Source organism: Protopterus annectens, chromosome 12.part0 (genome assembly GCF_019279795.1).
Source record: "Protopterus annectens isolate FY-2018-M chromosome 12.part0, PAN1.0, whole genome shotgun sequence".
Classification (NCBI taxonomy): Eukaryota; Metazoa; Chordata; order Ceratodontiformes; family Protopteridae; genus Protopterus; species Protopterus annectens.
In genome coordinates this window covers 429681669-429704741 of record NC_056746.1, presented here as the reverse complement: position 1 = coordinate 429704741, position 23073 = coordinate 429681669, and the positions used below count along the sequence as shown (strand labels likewise).

Sequence of the window (23073 nt, the reverse complement as noted above, 5' to 3'; positions counted from 1 at the left end):
GATAGGACATCTACGCATTTTTCGGTAAACATTTAAAAAGTAGGCTACCAAAATATGGAGACTGAATGGCCGAAATATTGGACTTACATATATAACGTCAGAGATGCCATTTCCTGGAATATTCCTTTTTCTCCAAGGTATGGTGATCTTGGCGTTAGTAAATATAAGTTTAGGCTATGGGGGGAGGGCTTGACCCCCCTGCATAAAGAATTTTAAACAAGAGGGGTGATTTAAGAGATTCGCTGTTCTGTTCTCCTGTGTTTTTGGTCTTTTTTTATTTCATCTTGTCAGCACATGGCATTTCAGGTGCCTACATTTCCATAAGGAGCCATCTTTTTGGCTTTCTGTGACTTGATGTTCCTTAGTGCTGCTCTTACTTCATCTAGTGTGGCTCCACTTCTTTCTTCATAGGCTGTGTCTGGGACAGTACAATGTTTACTTCTTTCAGAAGCTGCTGGAAGTATTCCTTTTTTGTTCCCCCCTAGAAATGCAAGGTTTTTTTACAATGTCTACAAAGGATCATGAACTGTATTATGACAGTAAGTAGAAATTTGATATAATACCTTATATTTTATAACTTTATGCAATATTAGTTTAAATAATCATTGTATGTTAAATTTATTATCTTCAGTAAAATATGGTGATGGAAACATTCACTCAGGAGACAGCATTAGAAGGAATGTGTGCATTTGTTTCAGATTTTCTTTATAATAGAGACTAAGCTAATGCCAGTCATATGCTATCATATGTTGAGCAATTCTTTTATATTGTTTTAAGATGCCTCAGTCAAATCTACAGCATGGAGGCCTTCAAGAAAGTATGCCCATTTCATAATGAACTACATGTTGAGACTGCAACTTTCCTCAAGGTAACGTCATATTCACATTTCGTATTGGTAAATCTAGTGAAATAGGAGAAGTTATATTGTTATTGCTGGAAAAATTGTGATTATTTTACAGGAAAAGTGCTTCCATGTGTGCTGAAATATATTTAAGGGAATGCTGCCTTATGAATGTGGAATTGTTGTGCATTATATGGCTTGGCCCCTATTCTCCACAGATTACAGTGATGTAATGCCCTTACAATAATTATCAAAGCTTTTTCATGATTCTGATTATCTCTGTGATTACCAGCTACATTCTCCAACACTGATGGCTTGAGTTAGCAGAGCTTTGTAGTGGTGTACTGTTTCATGTTTCTGTTCTAAAACTAACACTCAGAAACAGACTTTAGTGCATAAACTATCGTCATACTTTGCATTTAATACCTCTTTGTGTTGTTGTGTCTCATTTGAAAATCGAGTAGAAGTGCACGTGCTTATACAATGTCATATCAGTTATCCTCAACATTTTCTATATTCATAAACCTTTTATCTTTGAACTGTTGCATATTAGGAGACCTCCAAGACTTCTTACAGGGAAAACAACTTGTAAGATACAAGTACCTGTGTTTTGTGGTCTGCTTTAACTATCATAAAATGTTTTGTATTGTATTGTTTGTAAATGTTCTATCTAAATATATCCTTTATTATGCCTGTGATAGTCATTACAGTGTCCCTTTGTTCTGTTGGTACATCCCAGGATTTACAGTCCTGCCTGTTTAAGAAAACATTTTTGAGTCTCTGCTCAGTGTCCTCTCCTTAAATGTAGAATTGTTGTAGCCTAGTTCCTGCCATTCCTTGGACATATTTATCACCCTTGTGTTCCTTTTTATGGCAGTTATAATATCATAATGATGAGCCAGAAAGGCAGAGTCCAAATGAAATCTATCAGTTTAATATATTCTTTTGCCTAAATGGTTATGCCCAGAAGCATAGTTGCCTCAACCAGCACCATATACTGTTCCCATAAACCAGCTCCCCACCCCCTCAATTCTTCATGTGAAAAAAAAAAACTTCTGCAAAATTTGCAGGACGTATCCTACAAACAGTACCACACACCACCTCAGCTCTTCAAATGAAGAACAAAAAAAAGTTGGTTCCTTTTACTGGCACACCAGCTGCCCCCCACCCCAACCATTCTGGTCCTGTTCTGTGTCCTGCCCCCAACTGTCCTTTCTTACATTATAGTAAAAAAAATAATAATAAAAAAAGGAATAAATAAAATTATTTTTTCTTTAAAACTGTAGCAGACTGCTACAAATGGTTACAATTTATACCCAGCATAGAACATTACAGCACTCAGGTTTTAGTTAAAAAAAAGTTTTTTTTTTATTTGATCTGTAGTAAACTGCTTGCAACAAAAACTTTTTACATTTAAACTATAGCAAACTGCTTGCTACAATTTAGCAACCAGTTTCTACAGTTGGACCATACACAGAGTGCTACAGCACTCACATTTGACCACAAATGCACTATACCAGCTTTTAAAGGCCAGAATTTCCTTAACAGCAATCTGAATGATGGATGGCTAATCAGATTGTGCCCTCTAACACTTTGCAACTAGGGCAGTTGCCCCTTTTGCCCCGCCCAAGCTACACTACTGATTATGCCGATCTCCACGTCCGTGTTTTGCTGGACATTTTGGCATTAAATGTACAATGCATATAAAATTAGATTTCATTATCTGGTCCCACCCTGACTTCCATTAACTCCTCTGGGTCATAACTCTGCAGTACCCCTGTGTAGTGTTATGTGTAAAGCTACAATTGCCATATATTGTAGAGTGATATTAGGAATTGAAGATGTTCTTGATCTATATGATATTGTGGCCAGACTAGACAGTTTGTGGCCTAGGTCTTCAGATGGATTAATACTTACATCCATTTCTTTCTTCATCTGGTAGTCTTTTCTTACAAACAAAAACAGGGTGTGAATATAACAACATGGCTGTTGGATAAAAAGGAATTATTCCTGCCTTCATAGCAGAACATTAAGTGTTATGTCTGGGCCTACCAAGGATGATTTAGTAACCTCTACATCTGGAGGTCCACAGAGTTTGATCCTGGACCCATTATATTTCCTTCTTTCTCTGATACTCCTTCTGATCTCATAAAATCAAATATAATCTTGTCAGCTGATGTTTGCATAAACTTTTAAAATGATCTACAAAATGATTTCAGTACAGTGAGTGCTATTGGTTGGTATGCAACAAACTTGCCTTTAACCCATAGAAATCAGCCAAACTAGTTTTCAGCACCTCACTCTCAAAGGATTAAAAACACTGGGTGCATCACAATCCTAAATCCATTTAATAATGATATATTGCAAGTTATTCAGTATAGGTACCTTAAATAGTTTCTGGATGATACCCTATACTTTAAAAACTATGTAGAAATAATATGTCTCCGGAGTACTTAAGCAGTTTAAGCAATGTTACAGACTGACCAACAAAGGCCAGTAAAATATTGGATGTCACCTTACTAACGCCTGACAAGAGAATGCCCTACCAATGGGAACTCTCCATTCTTTATGCTATACTAGCTTACTACAAATGTATATAAATAAGATCTCTCTTTTCATTCTGCTAGCAGATAATAGGGATCATCATTGGGCTCTCTTATCCAAATCAATGTGTTGTCTTTTAGTGGCAGAATCATCCTTCAACATGCCTCCTTAACATTTAAGAGACGTAACTGTGAATATGCACTCTCAGTGGTGATAGACCGAAGGTCAGATATCACCAACATCACTTCATATCACAAGGACAGGAGCAAACAGTTTCTCCAGCTTATTGGAGTGAGTTAACCCATGGATTTTTTAACCATTAAAGCGTCTTTATTTTTGTATTCTAAACTCAGAGAGTATCTCGTGGCTCTGTAAGGGTATAAATGCTTCAAATCTATTTACTACAAGCTATCACAAAGTTCAGTTTTACTGTTTGTGTTTTCAGAAAATATAGCATTTTACATCATCTAAGCTTGTAGCTTGTTTTCAGATTCAGTCTGGATTATCCAAAGAGACCTTTCGATTTACTTGTTGGGAACTCTTAGCTGGATTTTTTAGTGTGTGACAGTCTTCCAGAAATTTTCAAGTTATGTATCAATTTAAGTTACTTGTGGTAATGCAGCCAATAAAGCCTCCAGTCACAGTTCTTTCTGTACAGAAACTCTACTCAGTATATCGCTTGTTCCAGTGTAATTATATACCTTATATTCATGTATAAACTGTATAAGAATATAAGACAATATACTATAATCCGTATATCCCTACCTTGTACTTTCTGTATTCTGCACTGTTTGCATACTGTATTGTGTAGATATCATATATTACTCAATTAGATTCAATACTTAAGTGTGCCTTTGATAAAGGTCATGGCTGAAAAGGGCATTTGGACCAGCCCACACACCCAGTTAAAAATGAATAAATGAAAAGAAACAAGAATCCAGGTGCACATACACAAATGGACAGTCTATTTTGGTCTGCATGGGCCACCTGGCCAATTAAATGTATAGTCCATAAGCTATAGATTCTAGTTCTGCAGTAGACAACCTTCTTCCAAAGGACCTTTGTTCAACAACACCTAATTTGAATTGCCATTGTATCTTGCCATAAAACTGTTGAATTTTTCATTGTTTTTAAAATCACAAACTCATTTAGAAGCCCGTTCTATAAGTTTGCCAAGCTATCTGCTAGAAAAAATGATAAGAACTTGGGGGGAGGTGCTAGAGAGTCCATGTTAGATGACTGCTTATGCTCAGAGCTCTGGACAAAGGGTCAATAAAAAATTAATTAATCAACTAGTCCAGATGAAAAAAAAAATAAATCACAGGATGGATGCCAAGGAAAAGGGTCACAACAACTGTCAGAGTTTAATGCAGCCCCAAATTACAAAGAGCTTTTTAAACAGTTCCAAAAGCAGATGGCAGTGGCCGATGATGTAAGCCTAATGAGGGGAAAACTAGGCAGTAAACAAAGAGAAGTGAATAATCTGAAATATATAATTCAATACATAAAGGGGACAAAACAGAAATGAGATTAGATGTGAAGGAACAGCAGAAGGCTGACAGAAATAGAAAAAAAAAGAAATAATGGCAAAAAGAAAAAGTGGGTAACCCAAAAAACAAGGCTGACAGAAGTAAGATTTCACTTATCAAGGCTCCAAAAAACAATAACAATAATAATCCACAAAAATGTTAGAATGAGAGTTGCAAGAGGAGAGCAGGCTAGGCAGCTGAGGCATATTATCATGTCTACACACCTATGACACAAGGCAGAACACTTAAACGGATACCCTTTAACGGGGAATTCCTGCATGGATTAACTACCCTGCCATCTTAACAGCAATAATGAAAGGAAACCGACACAAATTCCATGCAGAGCAAGAAGCATGAGGTTTAATTGGAGAGATTCTGCACAGTGAAGGCTGGAGCAACAAACACAAGAAATAATCTCCTATATCATACCAGAAATGGGCTGCCAGACAAACTTGTGAAGGGTCAGAGAGAAGGTAGAATTCCAGGGATCATGGAGAGCTTTTGATGTAGATGCACATGTGGGGAAAAGAAGAAACAGAGAAGTAAGCGAAGGCACTCACAGTGATGTTGACAAGATAAGTGGGGTAGAGAAGAACCACAGCAGACAACAGAAATGGAGCAAAGAACATGGAAATCAGAGGAAATAAGAGAACAGTGCACAACAACAACAAAAGCTGGTCAAACCAGAACTTCATCAGTGGAGAAGAGTCTGATAGTGATCACAACAAAAGCAGGGATACAGATACAAGATGCAGAAGAAGAAGAACAAACTGTCAGTGAGGAGACACTGCAGCTTTCATCTCTGGAGTTTCATATGCCCAGTGCTGGAAGTTGGAGGGCTTGAGTAGGTTGGACTAGTCAAAGGAGAAGGGAAGAAAAGCAAAATGGAACAGTGGCAAAAAAATGGACCAAGATAGGAGGCCAAGAGTAGGGAAGCCATCAAGAACTAGACAGCCTGGTCATGCAGGAAGAGAAGAAAGAAGAAATGAGAGACAGTACAAGAGAAAAAAAATAAGTGGATGTGCTCAGTAAACATCTTTGTATGCCAGCATTGTAGCATGACTGCATGCAAAAAGAACTGAGAGACTAAAGTCACAGAAATGACAAGACAAAAAGGGATAAATAAGACTGAAAAGGACTACTGAGATCTGTGAACATGGTGCACTATTCAAAGGTAAGAAATATTTTTCTTAATGCACTGCGCTCCAACAGTAAGAGAAAGGTGCTGAGTAATGGGAGGCAGATTGCTCTTACATGGTCACTTTGGCAGTTGGCACAGAAGATTAAAGCTATGAGCTGTTAATGAGATACTTCCTGCAGCCCAGGGCATGATTCCCTCAGCCTGCATTTGTCCAATGAGTGACTCTCAGCAAGGCTGTTAATCAGTGCCCTGGTAATCAGACAGTGCCCTGGGGCAATTAGGAAATTGGGCTAAGCTTCTCAATAGTCTCTTGGACTGCATGCCTGGTATACTACCTAGCATACACCACATTTTATAATGTTTGTATTTTCATATAAAAGTAAGCTTTCTCTCATAAGCAGTGGGCAAAAGGGTTATGGTATCTGAAAGAAAATGGAAGAAACAGAGAAGGAAATAATTATGGAAAGGAATACCAATCTTCATCAGTCTTAGGTATGACTGCAAAGTAAAATGGAATGCATTAAACTGTCACAAAAGTAAGACCAAATACAAAGGAAGCAAGTATCAGCTATGGGGGAAGTGAGAGATAAACAGGAGCAAAGAACAGATGGGAGGCAATCTTGAAGACATGAAAGCAAGAAGGACTTGGCCAAAACAGAACTAGGGAACAAAAGGACAAGGTGAATGACACAAGTCCAGAGGCATTCAAATTGCAGGCTGGAAAGCAACAAATCCAGCTCTATAGAGGAAGAGGGCTGAGGACAGGCAAAGACCAAAGGACAGAAGGTCCAGCTCAGCACAGAATCCCAAGAGAATAGAGCTGTTTAAAGGAAACAATGAGTCAGAAGGAGGGAGTTACAAACACAAAGACAACAGAAAGGAATGAACACAGACTGAAAGTGCTAACATAAAACATAGGGGAGGGGGCTTCACACCTGATCAAAAAGAAAAAAGAACACATTAGAATGAATATGATGTAAGGCGATGTGGTACTGCTCCAGGAGACCAAACTAAAGGTAAAAGAGGAAAGGAAGATTATGAGCCCACAGTACTCCAAGGGAGAAGCCGACAGTAAAGCAGGGGTGGCACGACAGGAGTGGACACTCTTTTCAGACAAGGACTATATGTGGTGACTGAAAGGGAGCAGAAGTGCAGAGGAAAGATGGGTCATTTATCAAGGAAGAATACATGGAAGGAGATGGAAGCAGGGAGCCTGTATGCCCCAAAGAAGGATTTAGAAGATTTTTACAGGAAGTTCTTTGAAGACTAGAATCACATAAAAAGGAATGGGGAGGAAATCATTGGAGTAGACTTCAATGCCATGCTAGATCCAAAGAAAGACAGGCTTTATGGCAGAAGAGAGTACAGTGTAAAAAGGAAAATATTCTTAGAAAGGGACTTGGAAAAATGAAGAATAGTGAAAGGATATAGTGGGAAAGACACCCTGAAAACATGGAGTACACATTTAGCAGAAACTTCAGGATTCAAGCCAGTAGACTAGACAGTATACTAAGGATAGAGGAAACTCTAAAATGGTGGAGGAGACAGAAATACAGAAGAGAGACTTATTGGACCATGCAGCAGTGGCAGTGGCAATAAGGACAGAGAATGAGCAAAGGGAATGGTTATGATGGAGAGGCATGTTACAAGGTGAAAGATCAGGAAAGGAAGCAACAGTTAGAAAAGCTAAATAGAGGAGACAGTGGAGGAGAATATTGTAGACAAGACAGAACTGGGAAAACATTGGTAGATGGAAACAAAACAACAGTTAGAGAAAAATCATGCGAGAAGATGTATGGAAAAGAACGTAAGATGAGGACGAGATAACAAAACAGGAAGAAGAACTGAGAAGAATACAAAGGAATATATGGAAAATGGTATAAACAGAAAAACACCAAGGACAGAGAATGCAGTTATAAAAACTGAAATAGAAGGAGAGATAACAACTACAGTGGAAGTAAGAGCAATGATACTGGGAGGGTTACTGGTGTTTAACTGGGAGGAACTGGGGAAACATCTAAGAAGAAAGTATGAAAAACGGAAAGGTGAGAAAGGGGTATCAAGCATTAGAGGAAAGATGGAGAGATCATAGAGCAAGATGACAGGGTTATTGAAGCCTTTATGGAATACCATCAAAAAATATACCAGGAATGAGAGAAGGAAAAGGAAGTCCATTGGAATGTCACAGACAGAGGAGAGGGGTAACAAGCTGAAGGAATTCAGAGGGAGAAAGTGAATGTAAAATTCATGATGGAGGAGTTCAAAGAGACAGTGATTGCAATAAAAGACAGAAAAGTAGGGGCCCCAGATGGATCCCCCAGTAAAGTGCAACAGGTGGCACAGAGAGACATTACAGACAGTTAAGGAGAAGTATGAAAGAATAAGGAAATAGGGAGAATAACATGGATAATGAAAAGGAGCAGGTTGTTAGTAATCCCAAAAGAGGAGGCAGGCAGGATAGAAGTATGGGATTACAAAACAATTTCCTTATTAAACACAGACATTGAAGTGATGGTAAAAGTGCTAGCAAGGAGACTGAATGAGATTCTGCTGAGAATAATACAGGAGGGCAGAATGGTAAAAGGAAGAAGGGCAAATTGTAATTGTTGGGTCCTAATAAAAGCAGAAAGCAAAAGGGGAGAACACAGCAGGGATGGCCTTTTTAGAAGTACAAAAGGCCTTAAACACAGTGAGATGGGAAGCCCACTGACAAATACTGGAAAAAGGCAAATGGGGAAGAATTTATAAGACAGACAAAGGTAATTAAGAATGAGTCAGAAATAGAAGTAATGATAAATCAAAGAGTTTCCAAGGCATTAAAAGTAGTGACTGAACAGATGTGCGCTGTCTTCCCCAGGGTGTTTTACACTAATCATAAAAGAGCTGGCAAATGAAATGAGGATAAAGTTAGCACAAATGGAGGGAAAAACAGGAGTACAGTTAGGGTTCCTAATGTACGCAGAAGACTACATGCTTATATCATAAAATGTTGAGATGGCCATATGGGAAATATTACCCCTTTTTGCAAGATTTGAATGAGCCTCAGGGCATAGATGCAGAAAAAAAAACAGTGGTAGTTATGTTAGAAGAGAGAAAAGGAAAGAAAATGGAGGGCTGGGACACATACAGAAGGAAATGGAGGGCTGGGACACATACAGAAGGAAATGGAGGGCTGGGACACATACAGAAGGAAATGGAGGGCTGGGACACATACAGAAGGAAATGGAGGGCTGGGACACATACAGAAGGAAATGGAGGGCTGGGACACATACAGAAGGAAATGGAGGGCTGGGACACATACAGAAGGAAATGGAGGGCTGGGACACACAGAAGGAAATGGAGGGCTGGGACACATACAGAAGGAAATGGAGGGCTGGGACACATACAGAAGGAAATGGAGGGCTGGGACACACAGAAGAAAATGGAGGGCTGGGACACATACAGAAGGAAATGGAGGGCTGGGACACATACAGAAGGAAATGGAGGGCTGGGACACATACAGAAGAAGGAATCAAGGAATACCTCAGATATCTGGGAATATATGTAAGCCACGCATTAGGTGATAAAGTACAAAACATTTGGAGATGGGGAGAGAGCAAATAAAGGGGATACCAAAAGCAGGAGAACACAACACAAATGAAAAAGTAGAATGAATGTGATTAGAATAATGATTCTGCAAGTTATAGCAAATGTACTAAGAAATCTGCTACTGCACCCAGTTGACACTTAAGTAGTAAAATTACAGAAGGACTTGAAAGAGTGGATAGAGAAAGAGAAAGAGAGAAAGGTCTCAAATAATAATAAAAAAAAAACAAGCTAAGACGGAGTATGAAAAAGTGGGCTGGAAACTTCACACATGTACCATACAGACCTTAGCAAATAACCTTCTCACGTGGATAGAAAGTAAGGGTTATGCCAAAAGTATGGTGGAAAAAATATAAAAGAAAGGATGAGGAGGCACTAAAGAGATGGGGCAACATGACATGAGGACAAGGGAAAGTGAGAGACATATCGGAAGAAGGAGGATGGAGCACTTTTATAAACAAGAAACACCTAGAGATATAAAAGGAAAGTGAGATAGGAGTAGAGCAAGAGTTAAAAAAAGAAAGAACAGGAGCACAGACAGTGCCCCAAATCCAACCGGAATTAATACAGGAACTTGATTAACACAAATAGTGGCTATATACTAAACCGAGAGGAAAAATGGCTGGATAACAGCAAGAAAACAGGAACACAGGGAAACAAAGAAAGGGTAGAATGGAAAGGGCATCCCCATATGTATAATAGGAAAAACAGCTGAAAGGTAAAAGCAAAATGGTTCATGAATACATGAGGGGAAAGTGAAGAAAAAGATATGGAAAAGATGGGAGAAGGAAGAAGGGTGGCAGACCAGGGAAGGTGAATGGTAAAAAGTCCTCCAAATAACATGAGAGATTCAGAAATGTTTGGAGTGGGAGATCAGATATTCGGAGTGTTATACAGATGGTATCTTGCACTAAAAGATTGTGTAAGGAAGGAAGAAAAGCAGGCTGAAGGTGCTGGAGATGCATGATGGAAAAGGCAGGCAGGAAACATGCTCTGGGGGGTGTATCTGAACAGAAAACATCTAGACAGGGGTTTGGGAAATCTGGAAGTGGACGTATGCAAAACAGGGACAAAGCTCCTATGGATTTTGCATGCAAGATGTAGTGAATGAATATGGGGGTTGTCAAGAAAAAGAAATGTGGGCAATGAAGCTAGTGATGATAAAGCTAATAACAATAAGGTAATGACAGAAATGGGAAAACAACAGGCACATGCCAGAATGGAGAGCTGGGCAGGAAATTTCTAGACATTGTAAACACAAGTATAAAGCAGAAGGAAATGAGAGGGGCATGAAGCAAATAAAAGAAAAAGAGACTGGAAGAAAATGAAGAGACATTTGAGCTACTACCATTCAAAAGGTAGACTGGGGAGGGTAAATTGAAAGTAACTAGAATAGCAGTAAGAAGTAGCAAACCACTGGTGTAAAATAAAAAAGTGCACCATGCATGAGGATCGCATATTGTGTAACTGTGAAAGGGTATGAAAAGATAAAGTAAAAAAATAGCAACTTCTTTACATTGTTCTTAAAGTACAGCTACACCCCTATCCCACTAACAGCAGTAATTGTATTCATTTTACTTTTGTTAACTACGAGGTAAGTGAAGTATTCCACAGGCCCCTTTCAGTCATGACATGGGCCTCAAAGGCAGAGACAACATAAACACATTTTAAAACAACATATAAGTGATAGAACTACAGGCAAATTAGCAATACACCAAAATGACTGCAAATGAAACTAAATGCAAACAAATGAAATACTCTGATAACTTAAATATGAATACAAATGCAGCAGTCTTACAATATTGAGAAATAAGTGCAGCCCAGAGGCCCATACTTATATCTCTGCAAATATATATAGAGACAAAATACTGTCATACTTACAAATGTCGATAAACTTTCCGTAGTAGTGCATATAATATTTTACATATTGTTCTCACAATGAAATAAAGTACGCATCAATGTCCACATACATCTTTTTTATACTGTTACAGAGGGTGCTGCCCAGCATGTTCAAGTCACCCTATGACACATTCCCACCCTTTGCTACATTTAACATCTATCTCAGTTTAATGTCACCACTGAGTTAAAGTAACATGATAAGAAAAAAATCATCCTGATTCCCAAGGAAACTGTAAGGCAGCGTGATCCAAGCAAGACTTGGAAAGGTTAGAACAGTTTTTCAGACACCCCACTTTTCCTGCTTTTAGATGAGTTAACCTTCCAGTTTGTGAGGGGTTTTGTGCAACTCCTGGCAATCTATTCTGAAGGGTGGTCACAAATATTCCCTAGGAATATATAGGGAAAATCCTTAATAGGTGACACTATTAATCTCCTACCAATATAGTGTGATATGGCTGAGCATCCAATGCTGGTCTTGACCATAAGCTTTGTAAAGACCTATGAACATACTGTAGTTAGGCAGTATGACATATACCTAACTGTCCGAGTCCTAATGAAACAACTGTACCATCCAGACAGATACACTCTAACAAGCTAAAGGCTTGTGGCCTAGGGCTATACTGAGTCACCTAACAAGGAGGGTGAAGTGAACATATATTTACAGGTCATTTCAGCTTTACATGTGGTATCCTTTGGGGAAATTAACACAAGCAGGAACTTCAGCTCAACCCTACAGTATGTCTTGTCCAGGCATGGTAATCCAAGTTCTATTCATGTGTTTACGCTTTGTCTCCTTGGGGAAGAATGAAATCCGGTACTTGATATGCATTTGTAAAGACAGAAGTAATGCATGGCCATGTGATATCACTAGTGAGATGATACTTCATTTTAGCTTTTGATTTAATGATGTGCTAGATATCTTCTTTAGTTTTTTTTTTTTTTCCTTTTTTTTGGAATCTTTTGTCATTCGGTGCCTATATTCATTAAAGTCAAAAACTTGTAAAAATATCATATTACTGGATCATAGAATTATGAGTGCATTATTGTTTTGCTATTTAGGGGAAGTTCTTACCAACTTTAAATATGGCATTAGATTGCTAAAATTGTATGTTACTTTTCATTGTTTTTCAGAAAGGCACATTAGAGTGGTATGAAAAAACATATGGCAGCTTCAAACCAGAATCGAAGGTAAGTACCGACCAAACACTGATAATTTGCAACTAGTATATAATGAGAAAAGTATTGCTTTTGCCACACCCTCTGTCCAGAATGTGTTTATGAAATCTGTCTTTGGAGTCTTCAGCTGGTCATCAGTGATTAACCCAGACTCTCATACATTATTTCTTTCTGCACTCAATGCTTTACATCTATCCCTTCTTTTGATAATTTTCTTCCCGATATTCACAATTCCTTCACCAAAATAGGCTTGCATTACCTCTCTCACGCATACCACCATGGATGTTTCAGACATGGCCTCTAGGACTCATGGTGTATCACATTGCAATATCTCACTTTTTTATACTGCAGAGTCTCCCTGTGAGGTAAGTGAAGCATCTGTCAGTTTCTTTCATGTCATCTTGTTCTGTCTCTCCCACAGTGTGCATATTGTGATGTCTATGTCTCTGTTAATCAGGCTATAAGTGTTCATTACCCACTCATGAACTTCTGCCACCTACCCAAATAAGTGTCGGGAACTGGATGGGTTATTCAAAGTGAGGCTCCTTTAAGAAATAAACCCTCTGTACTGTAAGGATCTTCCCTCCTCATTCATACAATGGAATCTATGCACTGTAGCCTTTCGTTTAGTTTACTAGCCTCTTTCCACAACACACTACTGTGATGACATCACCAGTCATGATAAATTGACAGCTTTGTTCCTGCTCGGGGACTTTCTTCACCCTCTTCCACGCTATAAATAAAAATGTAGTTTTGTTTTCCTTTCTATTTTTGGACTCCTTTGAGCTCTGCAGGGCTATTGAAACTGTTCTTTGTACTGAAGCAAAATAAAACGGGTACAGTTGTGAAAGTATGTAATCCAATGCACCCAGGAAACGTAGTCAGTATAAAACATTTTTTGCTGAATAAAGTTGTAAGTTTGCTTATCACTGGCTGACTATGTTTCCTGGCTGCCTTGGATTACTTAGTGGATTATTTGGTACCTTTGCTGTTTGTTTTCCAAATTTTATACATTTGTGAAAGTCTACATTATTGCCTTTTTTCAGCTTTTTCACTACATAGTGGATGCCAGACATATTATTTTGTCAGCAAAATACATTGGTTATCCTTCTAGGACGTGAGCAAACTGCTGTCTCAAGACGTTACAGTTAACTCACTAACATCAGCAATGCCACATCACTGGGTGCCAATATAACTTGTCCCTGAGTTTAAAATCTGCTACTAGACAACCCATTTCAGAATTATCAAATTCCCAAGCACTAAATATAGGCTTTAACAGACACTGCAAAGCAACAATCTAGCATGTTGCATTAATATTCAGTTTTTAATTTGAGTAGGTATATGACTTCTATTGCCGGTGGGTAAGCAGTACATCCACCATATATCCACATTAAGTTTGCATTCCATCAGACATAAAAATGGTGTATGTTTTTCCAGAATAGTAAGTATTTATGCCCCCAAAATGTGGGCACTAATGCAGTAGCACTGGTTATGTTAAGAGAATATGGGTTTTTAGATATGTACATTTCTTTAAACCTAAACTCACAAGCCAAGCACATTCAATGACTGAGCATTATAACACATTCATGTGAAATTTGGTAGAATATTTCAGATGGTTTCAGAAACATGGCTATGTGTTTGTAAGTACAACTGGTCAGCTGATGTAAACATTAAGCTGTCCTGCTTTTTGTTATTGCTATACAACATACATATTCTTGTGATAGTGGTCTGGTAGACAAACTCACTAAATATCATTATTGTATCGTCACTGTGTTTTCATGATGTTGAAACTAAAGTAATATATGCCTGATCAAGGTATTATTTCAGTCAATGTAAATGTTTCAGCAAAAAATAAAAGTTTGGACATGCATTCATAAGTACATGGATTCAAAAGCTGTTCGATTCTTACCTTCAGTGGCACTAGTTCTGACAAAACAATATTTAAGGCTGAGTAAACTAGACTCTTGTAAGCATCCGCGGTGGTGCAGCGGTAGCATTGTTGCCTCACAGCAAGAGGTTCTCCCATTCGATTCTCAGCTGGAGTGCGGGGGAGTACCTTCTGCGTGGAGTCTGCATGTCCTCCCCGCAGTTGGGTGGGCGTTCAAAAGGCATACGTAAATGGGCGTTGCTTCGTTGAAGGTTGAACGTCGAGTTGGCACCTCGGTGTTCGTGAAAATCTACTGCCAATCATTAGCGGACCAGAGTTCCGCTGTGGTGACCCCTAACCAGGAAACTACGAAAGACAAACAACAACAGCAACATCCTAGACTATTGTAAGGACAAGTGTATAAGAAAAACAGAAAGGAGTGCACAAATGTTGACATTTATATGTAGGGTCATAGAATGGCCATTAGACAAGCTGCATATATTTCCAAAACATTCATTCTAAAAATATATTGATCAGTTCTTTTCAAAGTAACAAATATAAAAATGACAGAACATAACTTAATAGTGCTGCTGTGACTTTATAAAAAATACTGCATGCTGTATAAAATTCTGATTCTCATTCCTTTTAAATGATGTGGCATAAAATTACACTAACATTTTTTATCAAAACTCAAAGTGTAGCTGGTGTATTGTCTTTGAAGCACAATCTAAAGACATTTGACTGGTAATAGTTTCAGCAGACTGTTAGCAACTTGGACACAACATTCAGTGGTAAAGAGGTTAAGCAGTGAGCTATTTACTTTCTTCAAAATCAGCAGAAGTTCACAAAGTTAACAAAAACATATTAGGAAATGTGTCACATTTAATCATGTCAGTTTTCAGTGAGCTATGATCCTACAAGTTATTTTTCATAAAAAATGTCTGAACATTCCAATTTTCTTAAGATGGGGAAGTGTGTATCCCACATACACCATGTAGGTACTTTGGTCACTGTTTTGTGTTATTTAACTTAACCTACTCTGAGACTTCACAATCTTAGGGTAAACTATACGATTTTCAAACTTAAGCCTTTTTAATGGAACAGTTTTTTAGATTGTGACTCACTGAAAAGTAATTGTAACTACTACAGGAGAAGTTAAATGTTATGTTCAATGACAATAATTCACTTTGAAAAAAAATTGTAGATCTCATTTGTGGGTCTTTATCATATTACTGAAAGGAACAAATTTTGAACGGCTTAAATATCGAAGTTGCCGTTCATCGATTTGTTTTTTGAGAGACTGTGGTACAGTGAAGATTGAGAATTTTGACCCTTCCTCTCTGTAGTGTGATCTCGGAGTTGGTGGGGGGCTGCGCGGTTTCAATGAACAGCAATTTCGATATTTAAGCCATTCGAAATTCGTTCCTTTCGATAATATGATATAAACCCACATTTGTTATATCTGTATTTTTTCACTGAAAAACAATGCAAAATATTTATGAAAACATGAGAAATACATTTTCTGGAATATAGGGTACCTTGTGGGCTTTCTTGTTCCTGAAGGGTGGGGTGTATGTTGTACCTTTTATGTTCCTGGACGATGTCCCTGTTTCACAATATATTTTTAGCAGCTAGTGTTTGTCTCTAGTACTGCTGCAAATTTTCTTTAATGAATCATCAGGCTCAAGAAAAGCCCAACAGCTTTGTGCAGAAATACTGGTGCCAGTACTGCCAATGGTATGCATGACAAAATATAGTAACACCATATCTCTGAAATGCAATAAAGTGATTATTACAAAAATATATACAAGCTTTTGTATGTCTTCCAGAATTCCTTTAGAGTAGTCCATTAATTTATAGCCACGGTCTTAAAAGCAAATTCCAGAAAAGTACATCCAGAAACTGAAGCGTAATTTGAGCATGTGATTAATTAGCAATTTAGTAAAATGAACGCATAAGTATTATTTAAGCAAATTCCATATCATTTATATTATATACCTGCAAATCTAATATTGTAATCCCAATACTGTATCTGTTTATATTCATATTTATATTCATATTACTTTCAACAAATATCTTTCAGCTGTTCCTGATTTTGTAGAATGCCCCTGATTTTGTCTGATATTTTTGCCCTGTACCTCATACAATGTCCACGACTTTGTGGCAAATCTCTGAGAATTACATTGTCAGTAATTCCAGCCATTACAGGTTTCTGCTTGTAAGTGTGCAGAAAATGCACAGTGATTAAAAACACATTGTTATAATAACTTTTTATGTGAATTAGAATAATATCTAAGTTTTTTTTTTATTGTAACCACCACTACCCCTGATTATGTTTTGGCTTTATGCAAAATTCTTGAGCAAAGAAGATGAGAGCTATGCTTCTGGAAAGGCTTGGCTGTTATGCCTTACTAGAAACTGCAAACAAGTTTTGTTGTTGCTTGATTCTACCAGAAGTGAAACACTTCCTGCCTCTTTGCTTTTCCTCATAGTCCATGTTGTGTCTATCATCATAAATCAAAAGTATGCAGCTCCACACTTTGACCAGCTAATTACCTGTATAACGCAGTTTTCATATACATTTGTAGACATTGGGTTACTATGGTGTCTTGTGTGATGTTGTTTGTGTTTGTACCATAGCCTGTTTTTTCTGTTTTTAATAAAGACCTGTCAGTGAAACTGATAGTGTCCGGCAAGTCTTACACAGTGAGATGTTTTTACCACATGCAGAATTACAGTGTAATTCCCTTGTTAAAACCAAAGTTTATTTACAGAATACAGGACTTATGTTAATATTTTATGGAAAGTATGAATTTTGGTAGATACAAGCTGCTTGTAAATTGCTGTTAAGTCCAGTTATCACAATTACACATGTTGATTGCCTTCCAAACTCAGTGAGTTAGAATAATATTATCTGGATGCATTCACACATTAATTATTAACATAGCTTTTATCCTAAACTGCTAATATTTTTATTTAATGGACAATCTTAGTCGAATCTGAAAGAAATAGCTGTGGAGGCAGCATTAATACTTTGATATGCTAATACAGGTATGGCCTTGTAGGAAGAAGTCATTTTCCATGTTATTTATTTTGACAAGAGAGTTATATCTAAAATATATTCTACTGGCAGCATAATAATATTTTTGAAAAGAATGTTAGAACAATTAATTTTATTTAGAATATTGTCAAAGTAGTAATCAGTTTAAATATGATTAAATATGTCAATAAAAACATATACCTTGATATAATGTTATTACTGAAGTATGGCAAGATGTAAAACAAAAAAATGATAGACCACATTCATGGGCCTGTCTATCCTCTACCTGACATATCAAATGGAATTTCTAAAATGTGTGGCCATTAAGAATATCATATAACTTAACTGAACAAGAAGAATATAAAATAACAAGCTCAGATTTACTACATGCTTTCAATTCAAAGGGTTATAATGGTAGTGATTCATGTACTGGTAATGCTTCTACATGACACATCAAATAGAATTTTCAAAATATATAGCCATTAAGAGTATCACATATCACAAGTGAACAAGAATATAAAATAAGAAGCTCAGATTTAATAATGCGCTCAGTTCAAAGGGTTATAATGGCACTGAGTTGGAAGAAATTTATACACAAGTCAGTATTTTAAAGGAGATCATATGATTTTAAGCTGATGACAGTAGCGAGAAAGGCTGCATATTGTTTATTATAATATCTATCAAAGGCTTCCCAGCAGGCTGATACTGTCACTTTTGACAGTCAAATGAAAACTCTGCTATATGCTTTAACTGATGATGTTAATAGCATAAGACACAAAGCTTTATAAGAAAACCTTCCATAGATCTGCAGCAATTAAATTCAGATGCATGCATGAGAAACTAGCATTTGATGGTAAACACAGTCATTTCAGAGATGTCTAAGTATATATCATGGACCAAGATATGGGTAAAAGGATTATTGCGAGAAATGACACATTTAAATACATTGGCTCCAGTACCTGTGAAATGGCACATTATGATAAAAGAATGTAGCATATGCTGCACCACACAAATGTTTTAAAGGGGTGGCACTATGTATGCCAGTAAGTATAAAATATGTTAACAGTTTTAATTGTTTTAGAAGAAGACATTGAACTGTATTCAGGATGTTGTAAGATAGCATAACTAATTGATACGTAGAAATATTATAAAAATGGTTGATATAGGCAATAAGTGATAAAAGGATAGAATCATGTTTTATATATGCTAATAGGTATAATGCAATGTGTTGCATAAATATAAATATTAGTAGTGCTCATTTATGGCAACATTTTTGTGTGTGTGCATTTTTTAGGTATTAACATTTGTTAACCGGTTAAGTGGACCCTTTACTACCTAGGCCAAATAGTCAATTACAAAGGGAATACACAAAATACATAGTTCATATATACATAGTATGCTATCTTACAAAAATAAACAGCTGCAAATATTAAGTAAGATACAAAACACATGGTTAAAATGTACAGAGCATGGCATAAAACAAGGATATGCAGATAAATAAAGAATATGACAGCAGTATTTACATATAGAATATGATATAATACAAGTAAAGCAACAGCTGTATAATTCATGTTTTTATAGCACTGATGTTCAGAATATACCAAACTGAACCACAAGCTTTGTAGTAGAAGCATATAGATACTAAGAAAGTAAGAAAAAATTGATTCAGGAGAAGCAATTTAGATCGTGTCTTGGGCATGGAAAAGTGGGTCAAGTTGTTGCCTATTCCTCCACCTTCGCTTGCCTATTCCTCCACCTTCACTTGCCTATTCCTCCACCTATTCCTCCACCTTCGCTTGCCTATTCCTCCACCTTCGCTTGCCTATTCCTCCAGCTTCACTTGCCTATTCCTCCACCTTCGATTGCCTATTCCTCCACCTTCACTTGCATATTCCTCCACCTTCGCTTGCCTATTCCTCCACCTTCGTTTGCCTATTCCTCCACCTTCGCTTGCCTATTCCTCCACCTTTGCTTGCCTATTCCTCCACCTTCGTATGCCTATTCCTCCACCTTCGCTTGCCTATTCCTCCATCTTCGTTTGCCTATTCCTCCACCTTTGCTTGCCTATTCCTCCACCTTTGCTTGCCTATTCCTCCACCTTCACTTGCCTATTCACTTGCCTATTCCTCCACCTTCGCTTGCCTATTCCTCCACCTTCGCTTGCCTATTCCTCCACCTTCGTTTGCCTATTCCTCCACCTTCGTTTGCCTATTCCTCCACCTTCGCTTGCCTATTCCTCCACCTTCGCTTGTCTATTCCTCCACCTTCGTTTGCCTATTCCTCCACCTTCGCTTGCCTATTCCTCCACCTTCGCTTGCCTATTCCTCCACCTATTCCTCCACCTTCGCTTGCCTATTCCTCCACCTTCACTTGCCTATTCCTCCACCTGTGCTTGCCTATTCCTCCAGCTTCACTTGCCTATTCCTCCACCTTCACTTGCCTATTCCTCCACCTTCACTTGCCTATTCCTCCACCTTCATTTGCCTATTCCTCCACCTTTGCTTGCCTATTCCTCCACCTTCGCTTGCCTATTCCTCCACCTTCGCTTGCCTATTCCTCCACCTTCGTTTGCCTATTCCTCCACCTTCGCTTGCCTATTCCTCCACCTTCGCTTGCCTATTCATCCACCTTTGCTTGCCTATTCCTCCACCTTCGCTTGCCTATTCCTCCACCTTCGTTTGCCTATTCCTCCACCTTCACTTGCCTATTCCTCCACCTTCGCTTGCCTATTCCTCCACCTTCGCTTGTCTTTTCCTCCACCTTCGCTTGCCTATTCCTCCACCTTTGCTTGCCTATTCCTCCAGCTTCGCTTGCCTATTCCTCCACCTTCGCTTGCCTATTCCTCCACCTTCGCTTGCCTATTCCTCCACCTTCGCTTGCCTATTCCTCCACCTTCGCTTGCCTATTCCTCCAGCTTTGCTTGCCTATTCCTCCACCTTCACTTGCCTATTCCTCCACCTTCGCTTGCCTATTCCTCCACCTTTGCTTGCCTATTCCTCCAGCTTTGCTTGCCTATTCCTCCACCTTCACTTGCCTATTCCTCCACCTTCACTTGCCTATTCCTCCACCTTCGCTTGCCTATTCCTCCACCTTTGCTTGCCTATTCCTCCAGCTTTGCTTGCCTATTCCTCCACCTTCACTTGCCTATTCTTCCACCTTCGCTCTTATTTTCCTTTTCTTCTCTCTTGCTCCTCTCACCTCTTCCCTTCTGTCTCCCTGACAACAACAGACGTTATGTTAGGAGAAGTAAACACAAAGATTAACTGGAGTAACAGTGCTAGGTGAAAATAGAAGCAGGGATTAACCCGTCTATCTCCCAAAGAGTTACTTTGGTTTCTTTGAGTGATGTAAAACTATAAATTTGTTTGTTGTCTTCAGGTGGAAAGTTCCAACAACTAAGGCTATTTTGGAGAAAGGTGTCTCACAAGTGATAAAAGTAAAGGGAGGCCTTTTAAGTTACAAAAAGTTTCTGAGGGAGTAGGATATTTCTGATAATTTGTTAAGAAGTGAAACACAGTATGAAGCAGACGTTTGAAGGCAAGTATATGCATTTAATCATGGAAAATACAAGGCAACTGGGCCATTTGGCCATTTGCACCTTAGCAGTCCCTACTCTCAGACCTTATTTTGCCTTTTCAGAGAGAGATAGGCCACTCATGCTGCAGGGTCAATTTGAAAATTTCCATCCACTTGTTTAAGTCCTTTAGAAAGGAATACAGTGTTTCACATTACTTGATTTGGAGTGGAAGTTTTTTCCAGAGAAGGAGTAGTCATTGTATGATGAATCTGTCTTTCCAATGTGATTTGTTTATTTACTGAAACTGGTACAGATCTCTGGTCCTGGTGTTTGCTGCACTCTTTGATTTGTAGAGCTGTAAGAGGTCTTACAGTGATGTAACCAGGCATAGATCACCCCAATGAGTCTACAGGACATCGAAGTTCCCTTAAAACTACCTTCCTCGAACTATACTACTGATCTAATCAGCGTATCCTATAACTAAAAAGATCATCTCTACTTGACTCCAAGTAGACTATTCTCTATCTGTTAAACCTAGCACTTGCTCATACAGTACTTATTACCTTGATACAGCACTCTTGTCATAGATAGTACCCCAAAAAGGCAAACCCCCATTTCTCGGTCACCCACATCCCCCGGAATCTCTTTTAAAGTTTTTTTGTCTATTCCTTCTAGCATGTCGAAGGATCAGTTGCTAGTGTCCTCTCCTGCTCAGCTGGTGAACCTGGGAATATTGAGGCAATGTTACAATTGCCTCATGTACACAGACAACCCTCTCCTCCTCCCACAAAACACAAATACATGCAAGAGATGCAACTATACGGCCAAACTGGAGGCTGAGCTCTCTCAACATAGGACTGGCAAGACCAGTCAGGAGGAGAAGGTTACAACACACACTATAGACCCAGTCTCACATAATACCATCACAACCTCAAATCATACACATAAACACACAAAGACATACTCGGAGGCTCTGATCAAAAATCTACCAAAACAGCAGAGGCCACCAAAGCAGACACCCAAACAACCACCACCTCAGAATACAACACCTGCAACACATAGACCTCACAGTCAGAGTGTCAAACAGTCACAGCCCTTAAGGCTAAACACAATGCCAGACACACTAGTCATTGGTGACTCCATAGTCAGACACACTGACGTCCCGCTCACCAGACTGAGTAAGGAGAGTTACAGTAAGCTGCCTGTCGGGCGCTAGAATCCGCCACATAACGCAAGCACTCAGGTCTCTCAACAGCAGGTACAAATATGACTCAATCATTGTCCACGCTGGTGTAAACGACCTGAGACGTACCTCCTTGGACTACATGAAAAGAGACATTGAGGAGCTCTCTGATTATGTAGCCCAGGCAGGTATGACCCTGACCTTGAGCAGTATCCTACCTTCACCAAGAATGATGCCACAATACAGAGATAAGATGATCAGCTTTAACAATTGGCTTAAACTCTGGTGTCATTCAAAGGGGATCCAATGTCTGTCTGCCTGGGATGACATGCTGGACAAGCCACGCTGCTTCAAGGGACGGCTTGCACCTGTCACCCTGGGATTCGGATATTGGCAAAGGCTCTTGCCACCCCATAGTGCCTTTTTAGGCCAGGCTCAAATTCTAAACCTACCACCCTAGAACACAAAAAGGAAAAAACTAAGGGTAATGCTGCTCAATGCCAGAAGTCTAAATCTCAAAATGCACGCACTCGAGGCCCTTCTCAGTATGGAGAACATCGATGTCTGTGCTGTGACAGAAACCTGGTTCAAGGCTCCTGAGAGCACCCCAGCATTATCAGGTTTTACCTCATATCATGCGTTCCGCCCCAAAATCCGGACAATACCAAGAAAGGAGGGGTATCCATATTCATCAAGGACACCCACACCTCAAGACTGGTGGCAACGCACGATGCATCGGAGACCATCCAGG

At 38.8% G+C, this 23073-nt stretch overlaps 1 protein-coding gene across 2 annotated transcripts in view; it reads left to right on the top strand.

The window, feature by feature from the left end:
- The window catches only part of BAIAP3 (BAI1 associated protein 3), a 2552914-nt gene that overhangs the window by 2151910 nt on the left and 377931 nt on the right, over window positions 1–23073 (top strand). For both annotated transcript variants that reach the window (XM_044089547.1, XM_044089546.1), the window contains exons 17-18: window positions 778–868; window positions 12671–12727. In XM_044089547.1, coding sequence (XP_043945482.1) covers window positions 778–868; window positions 12671–12727 — 148 coding nt within the window. The remainder of the gene's footprint in view (window positions 1–777; window positions 869–12670; window positions 12728–23073) is intronic.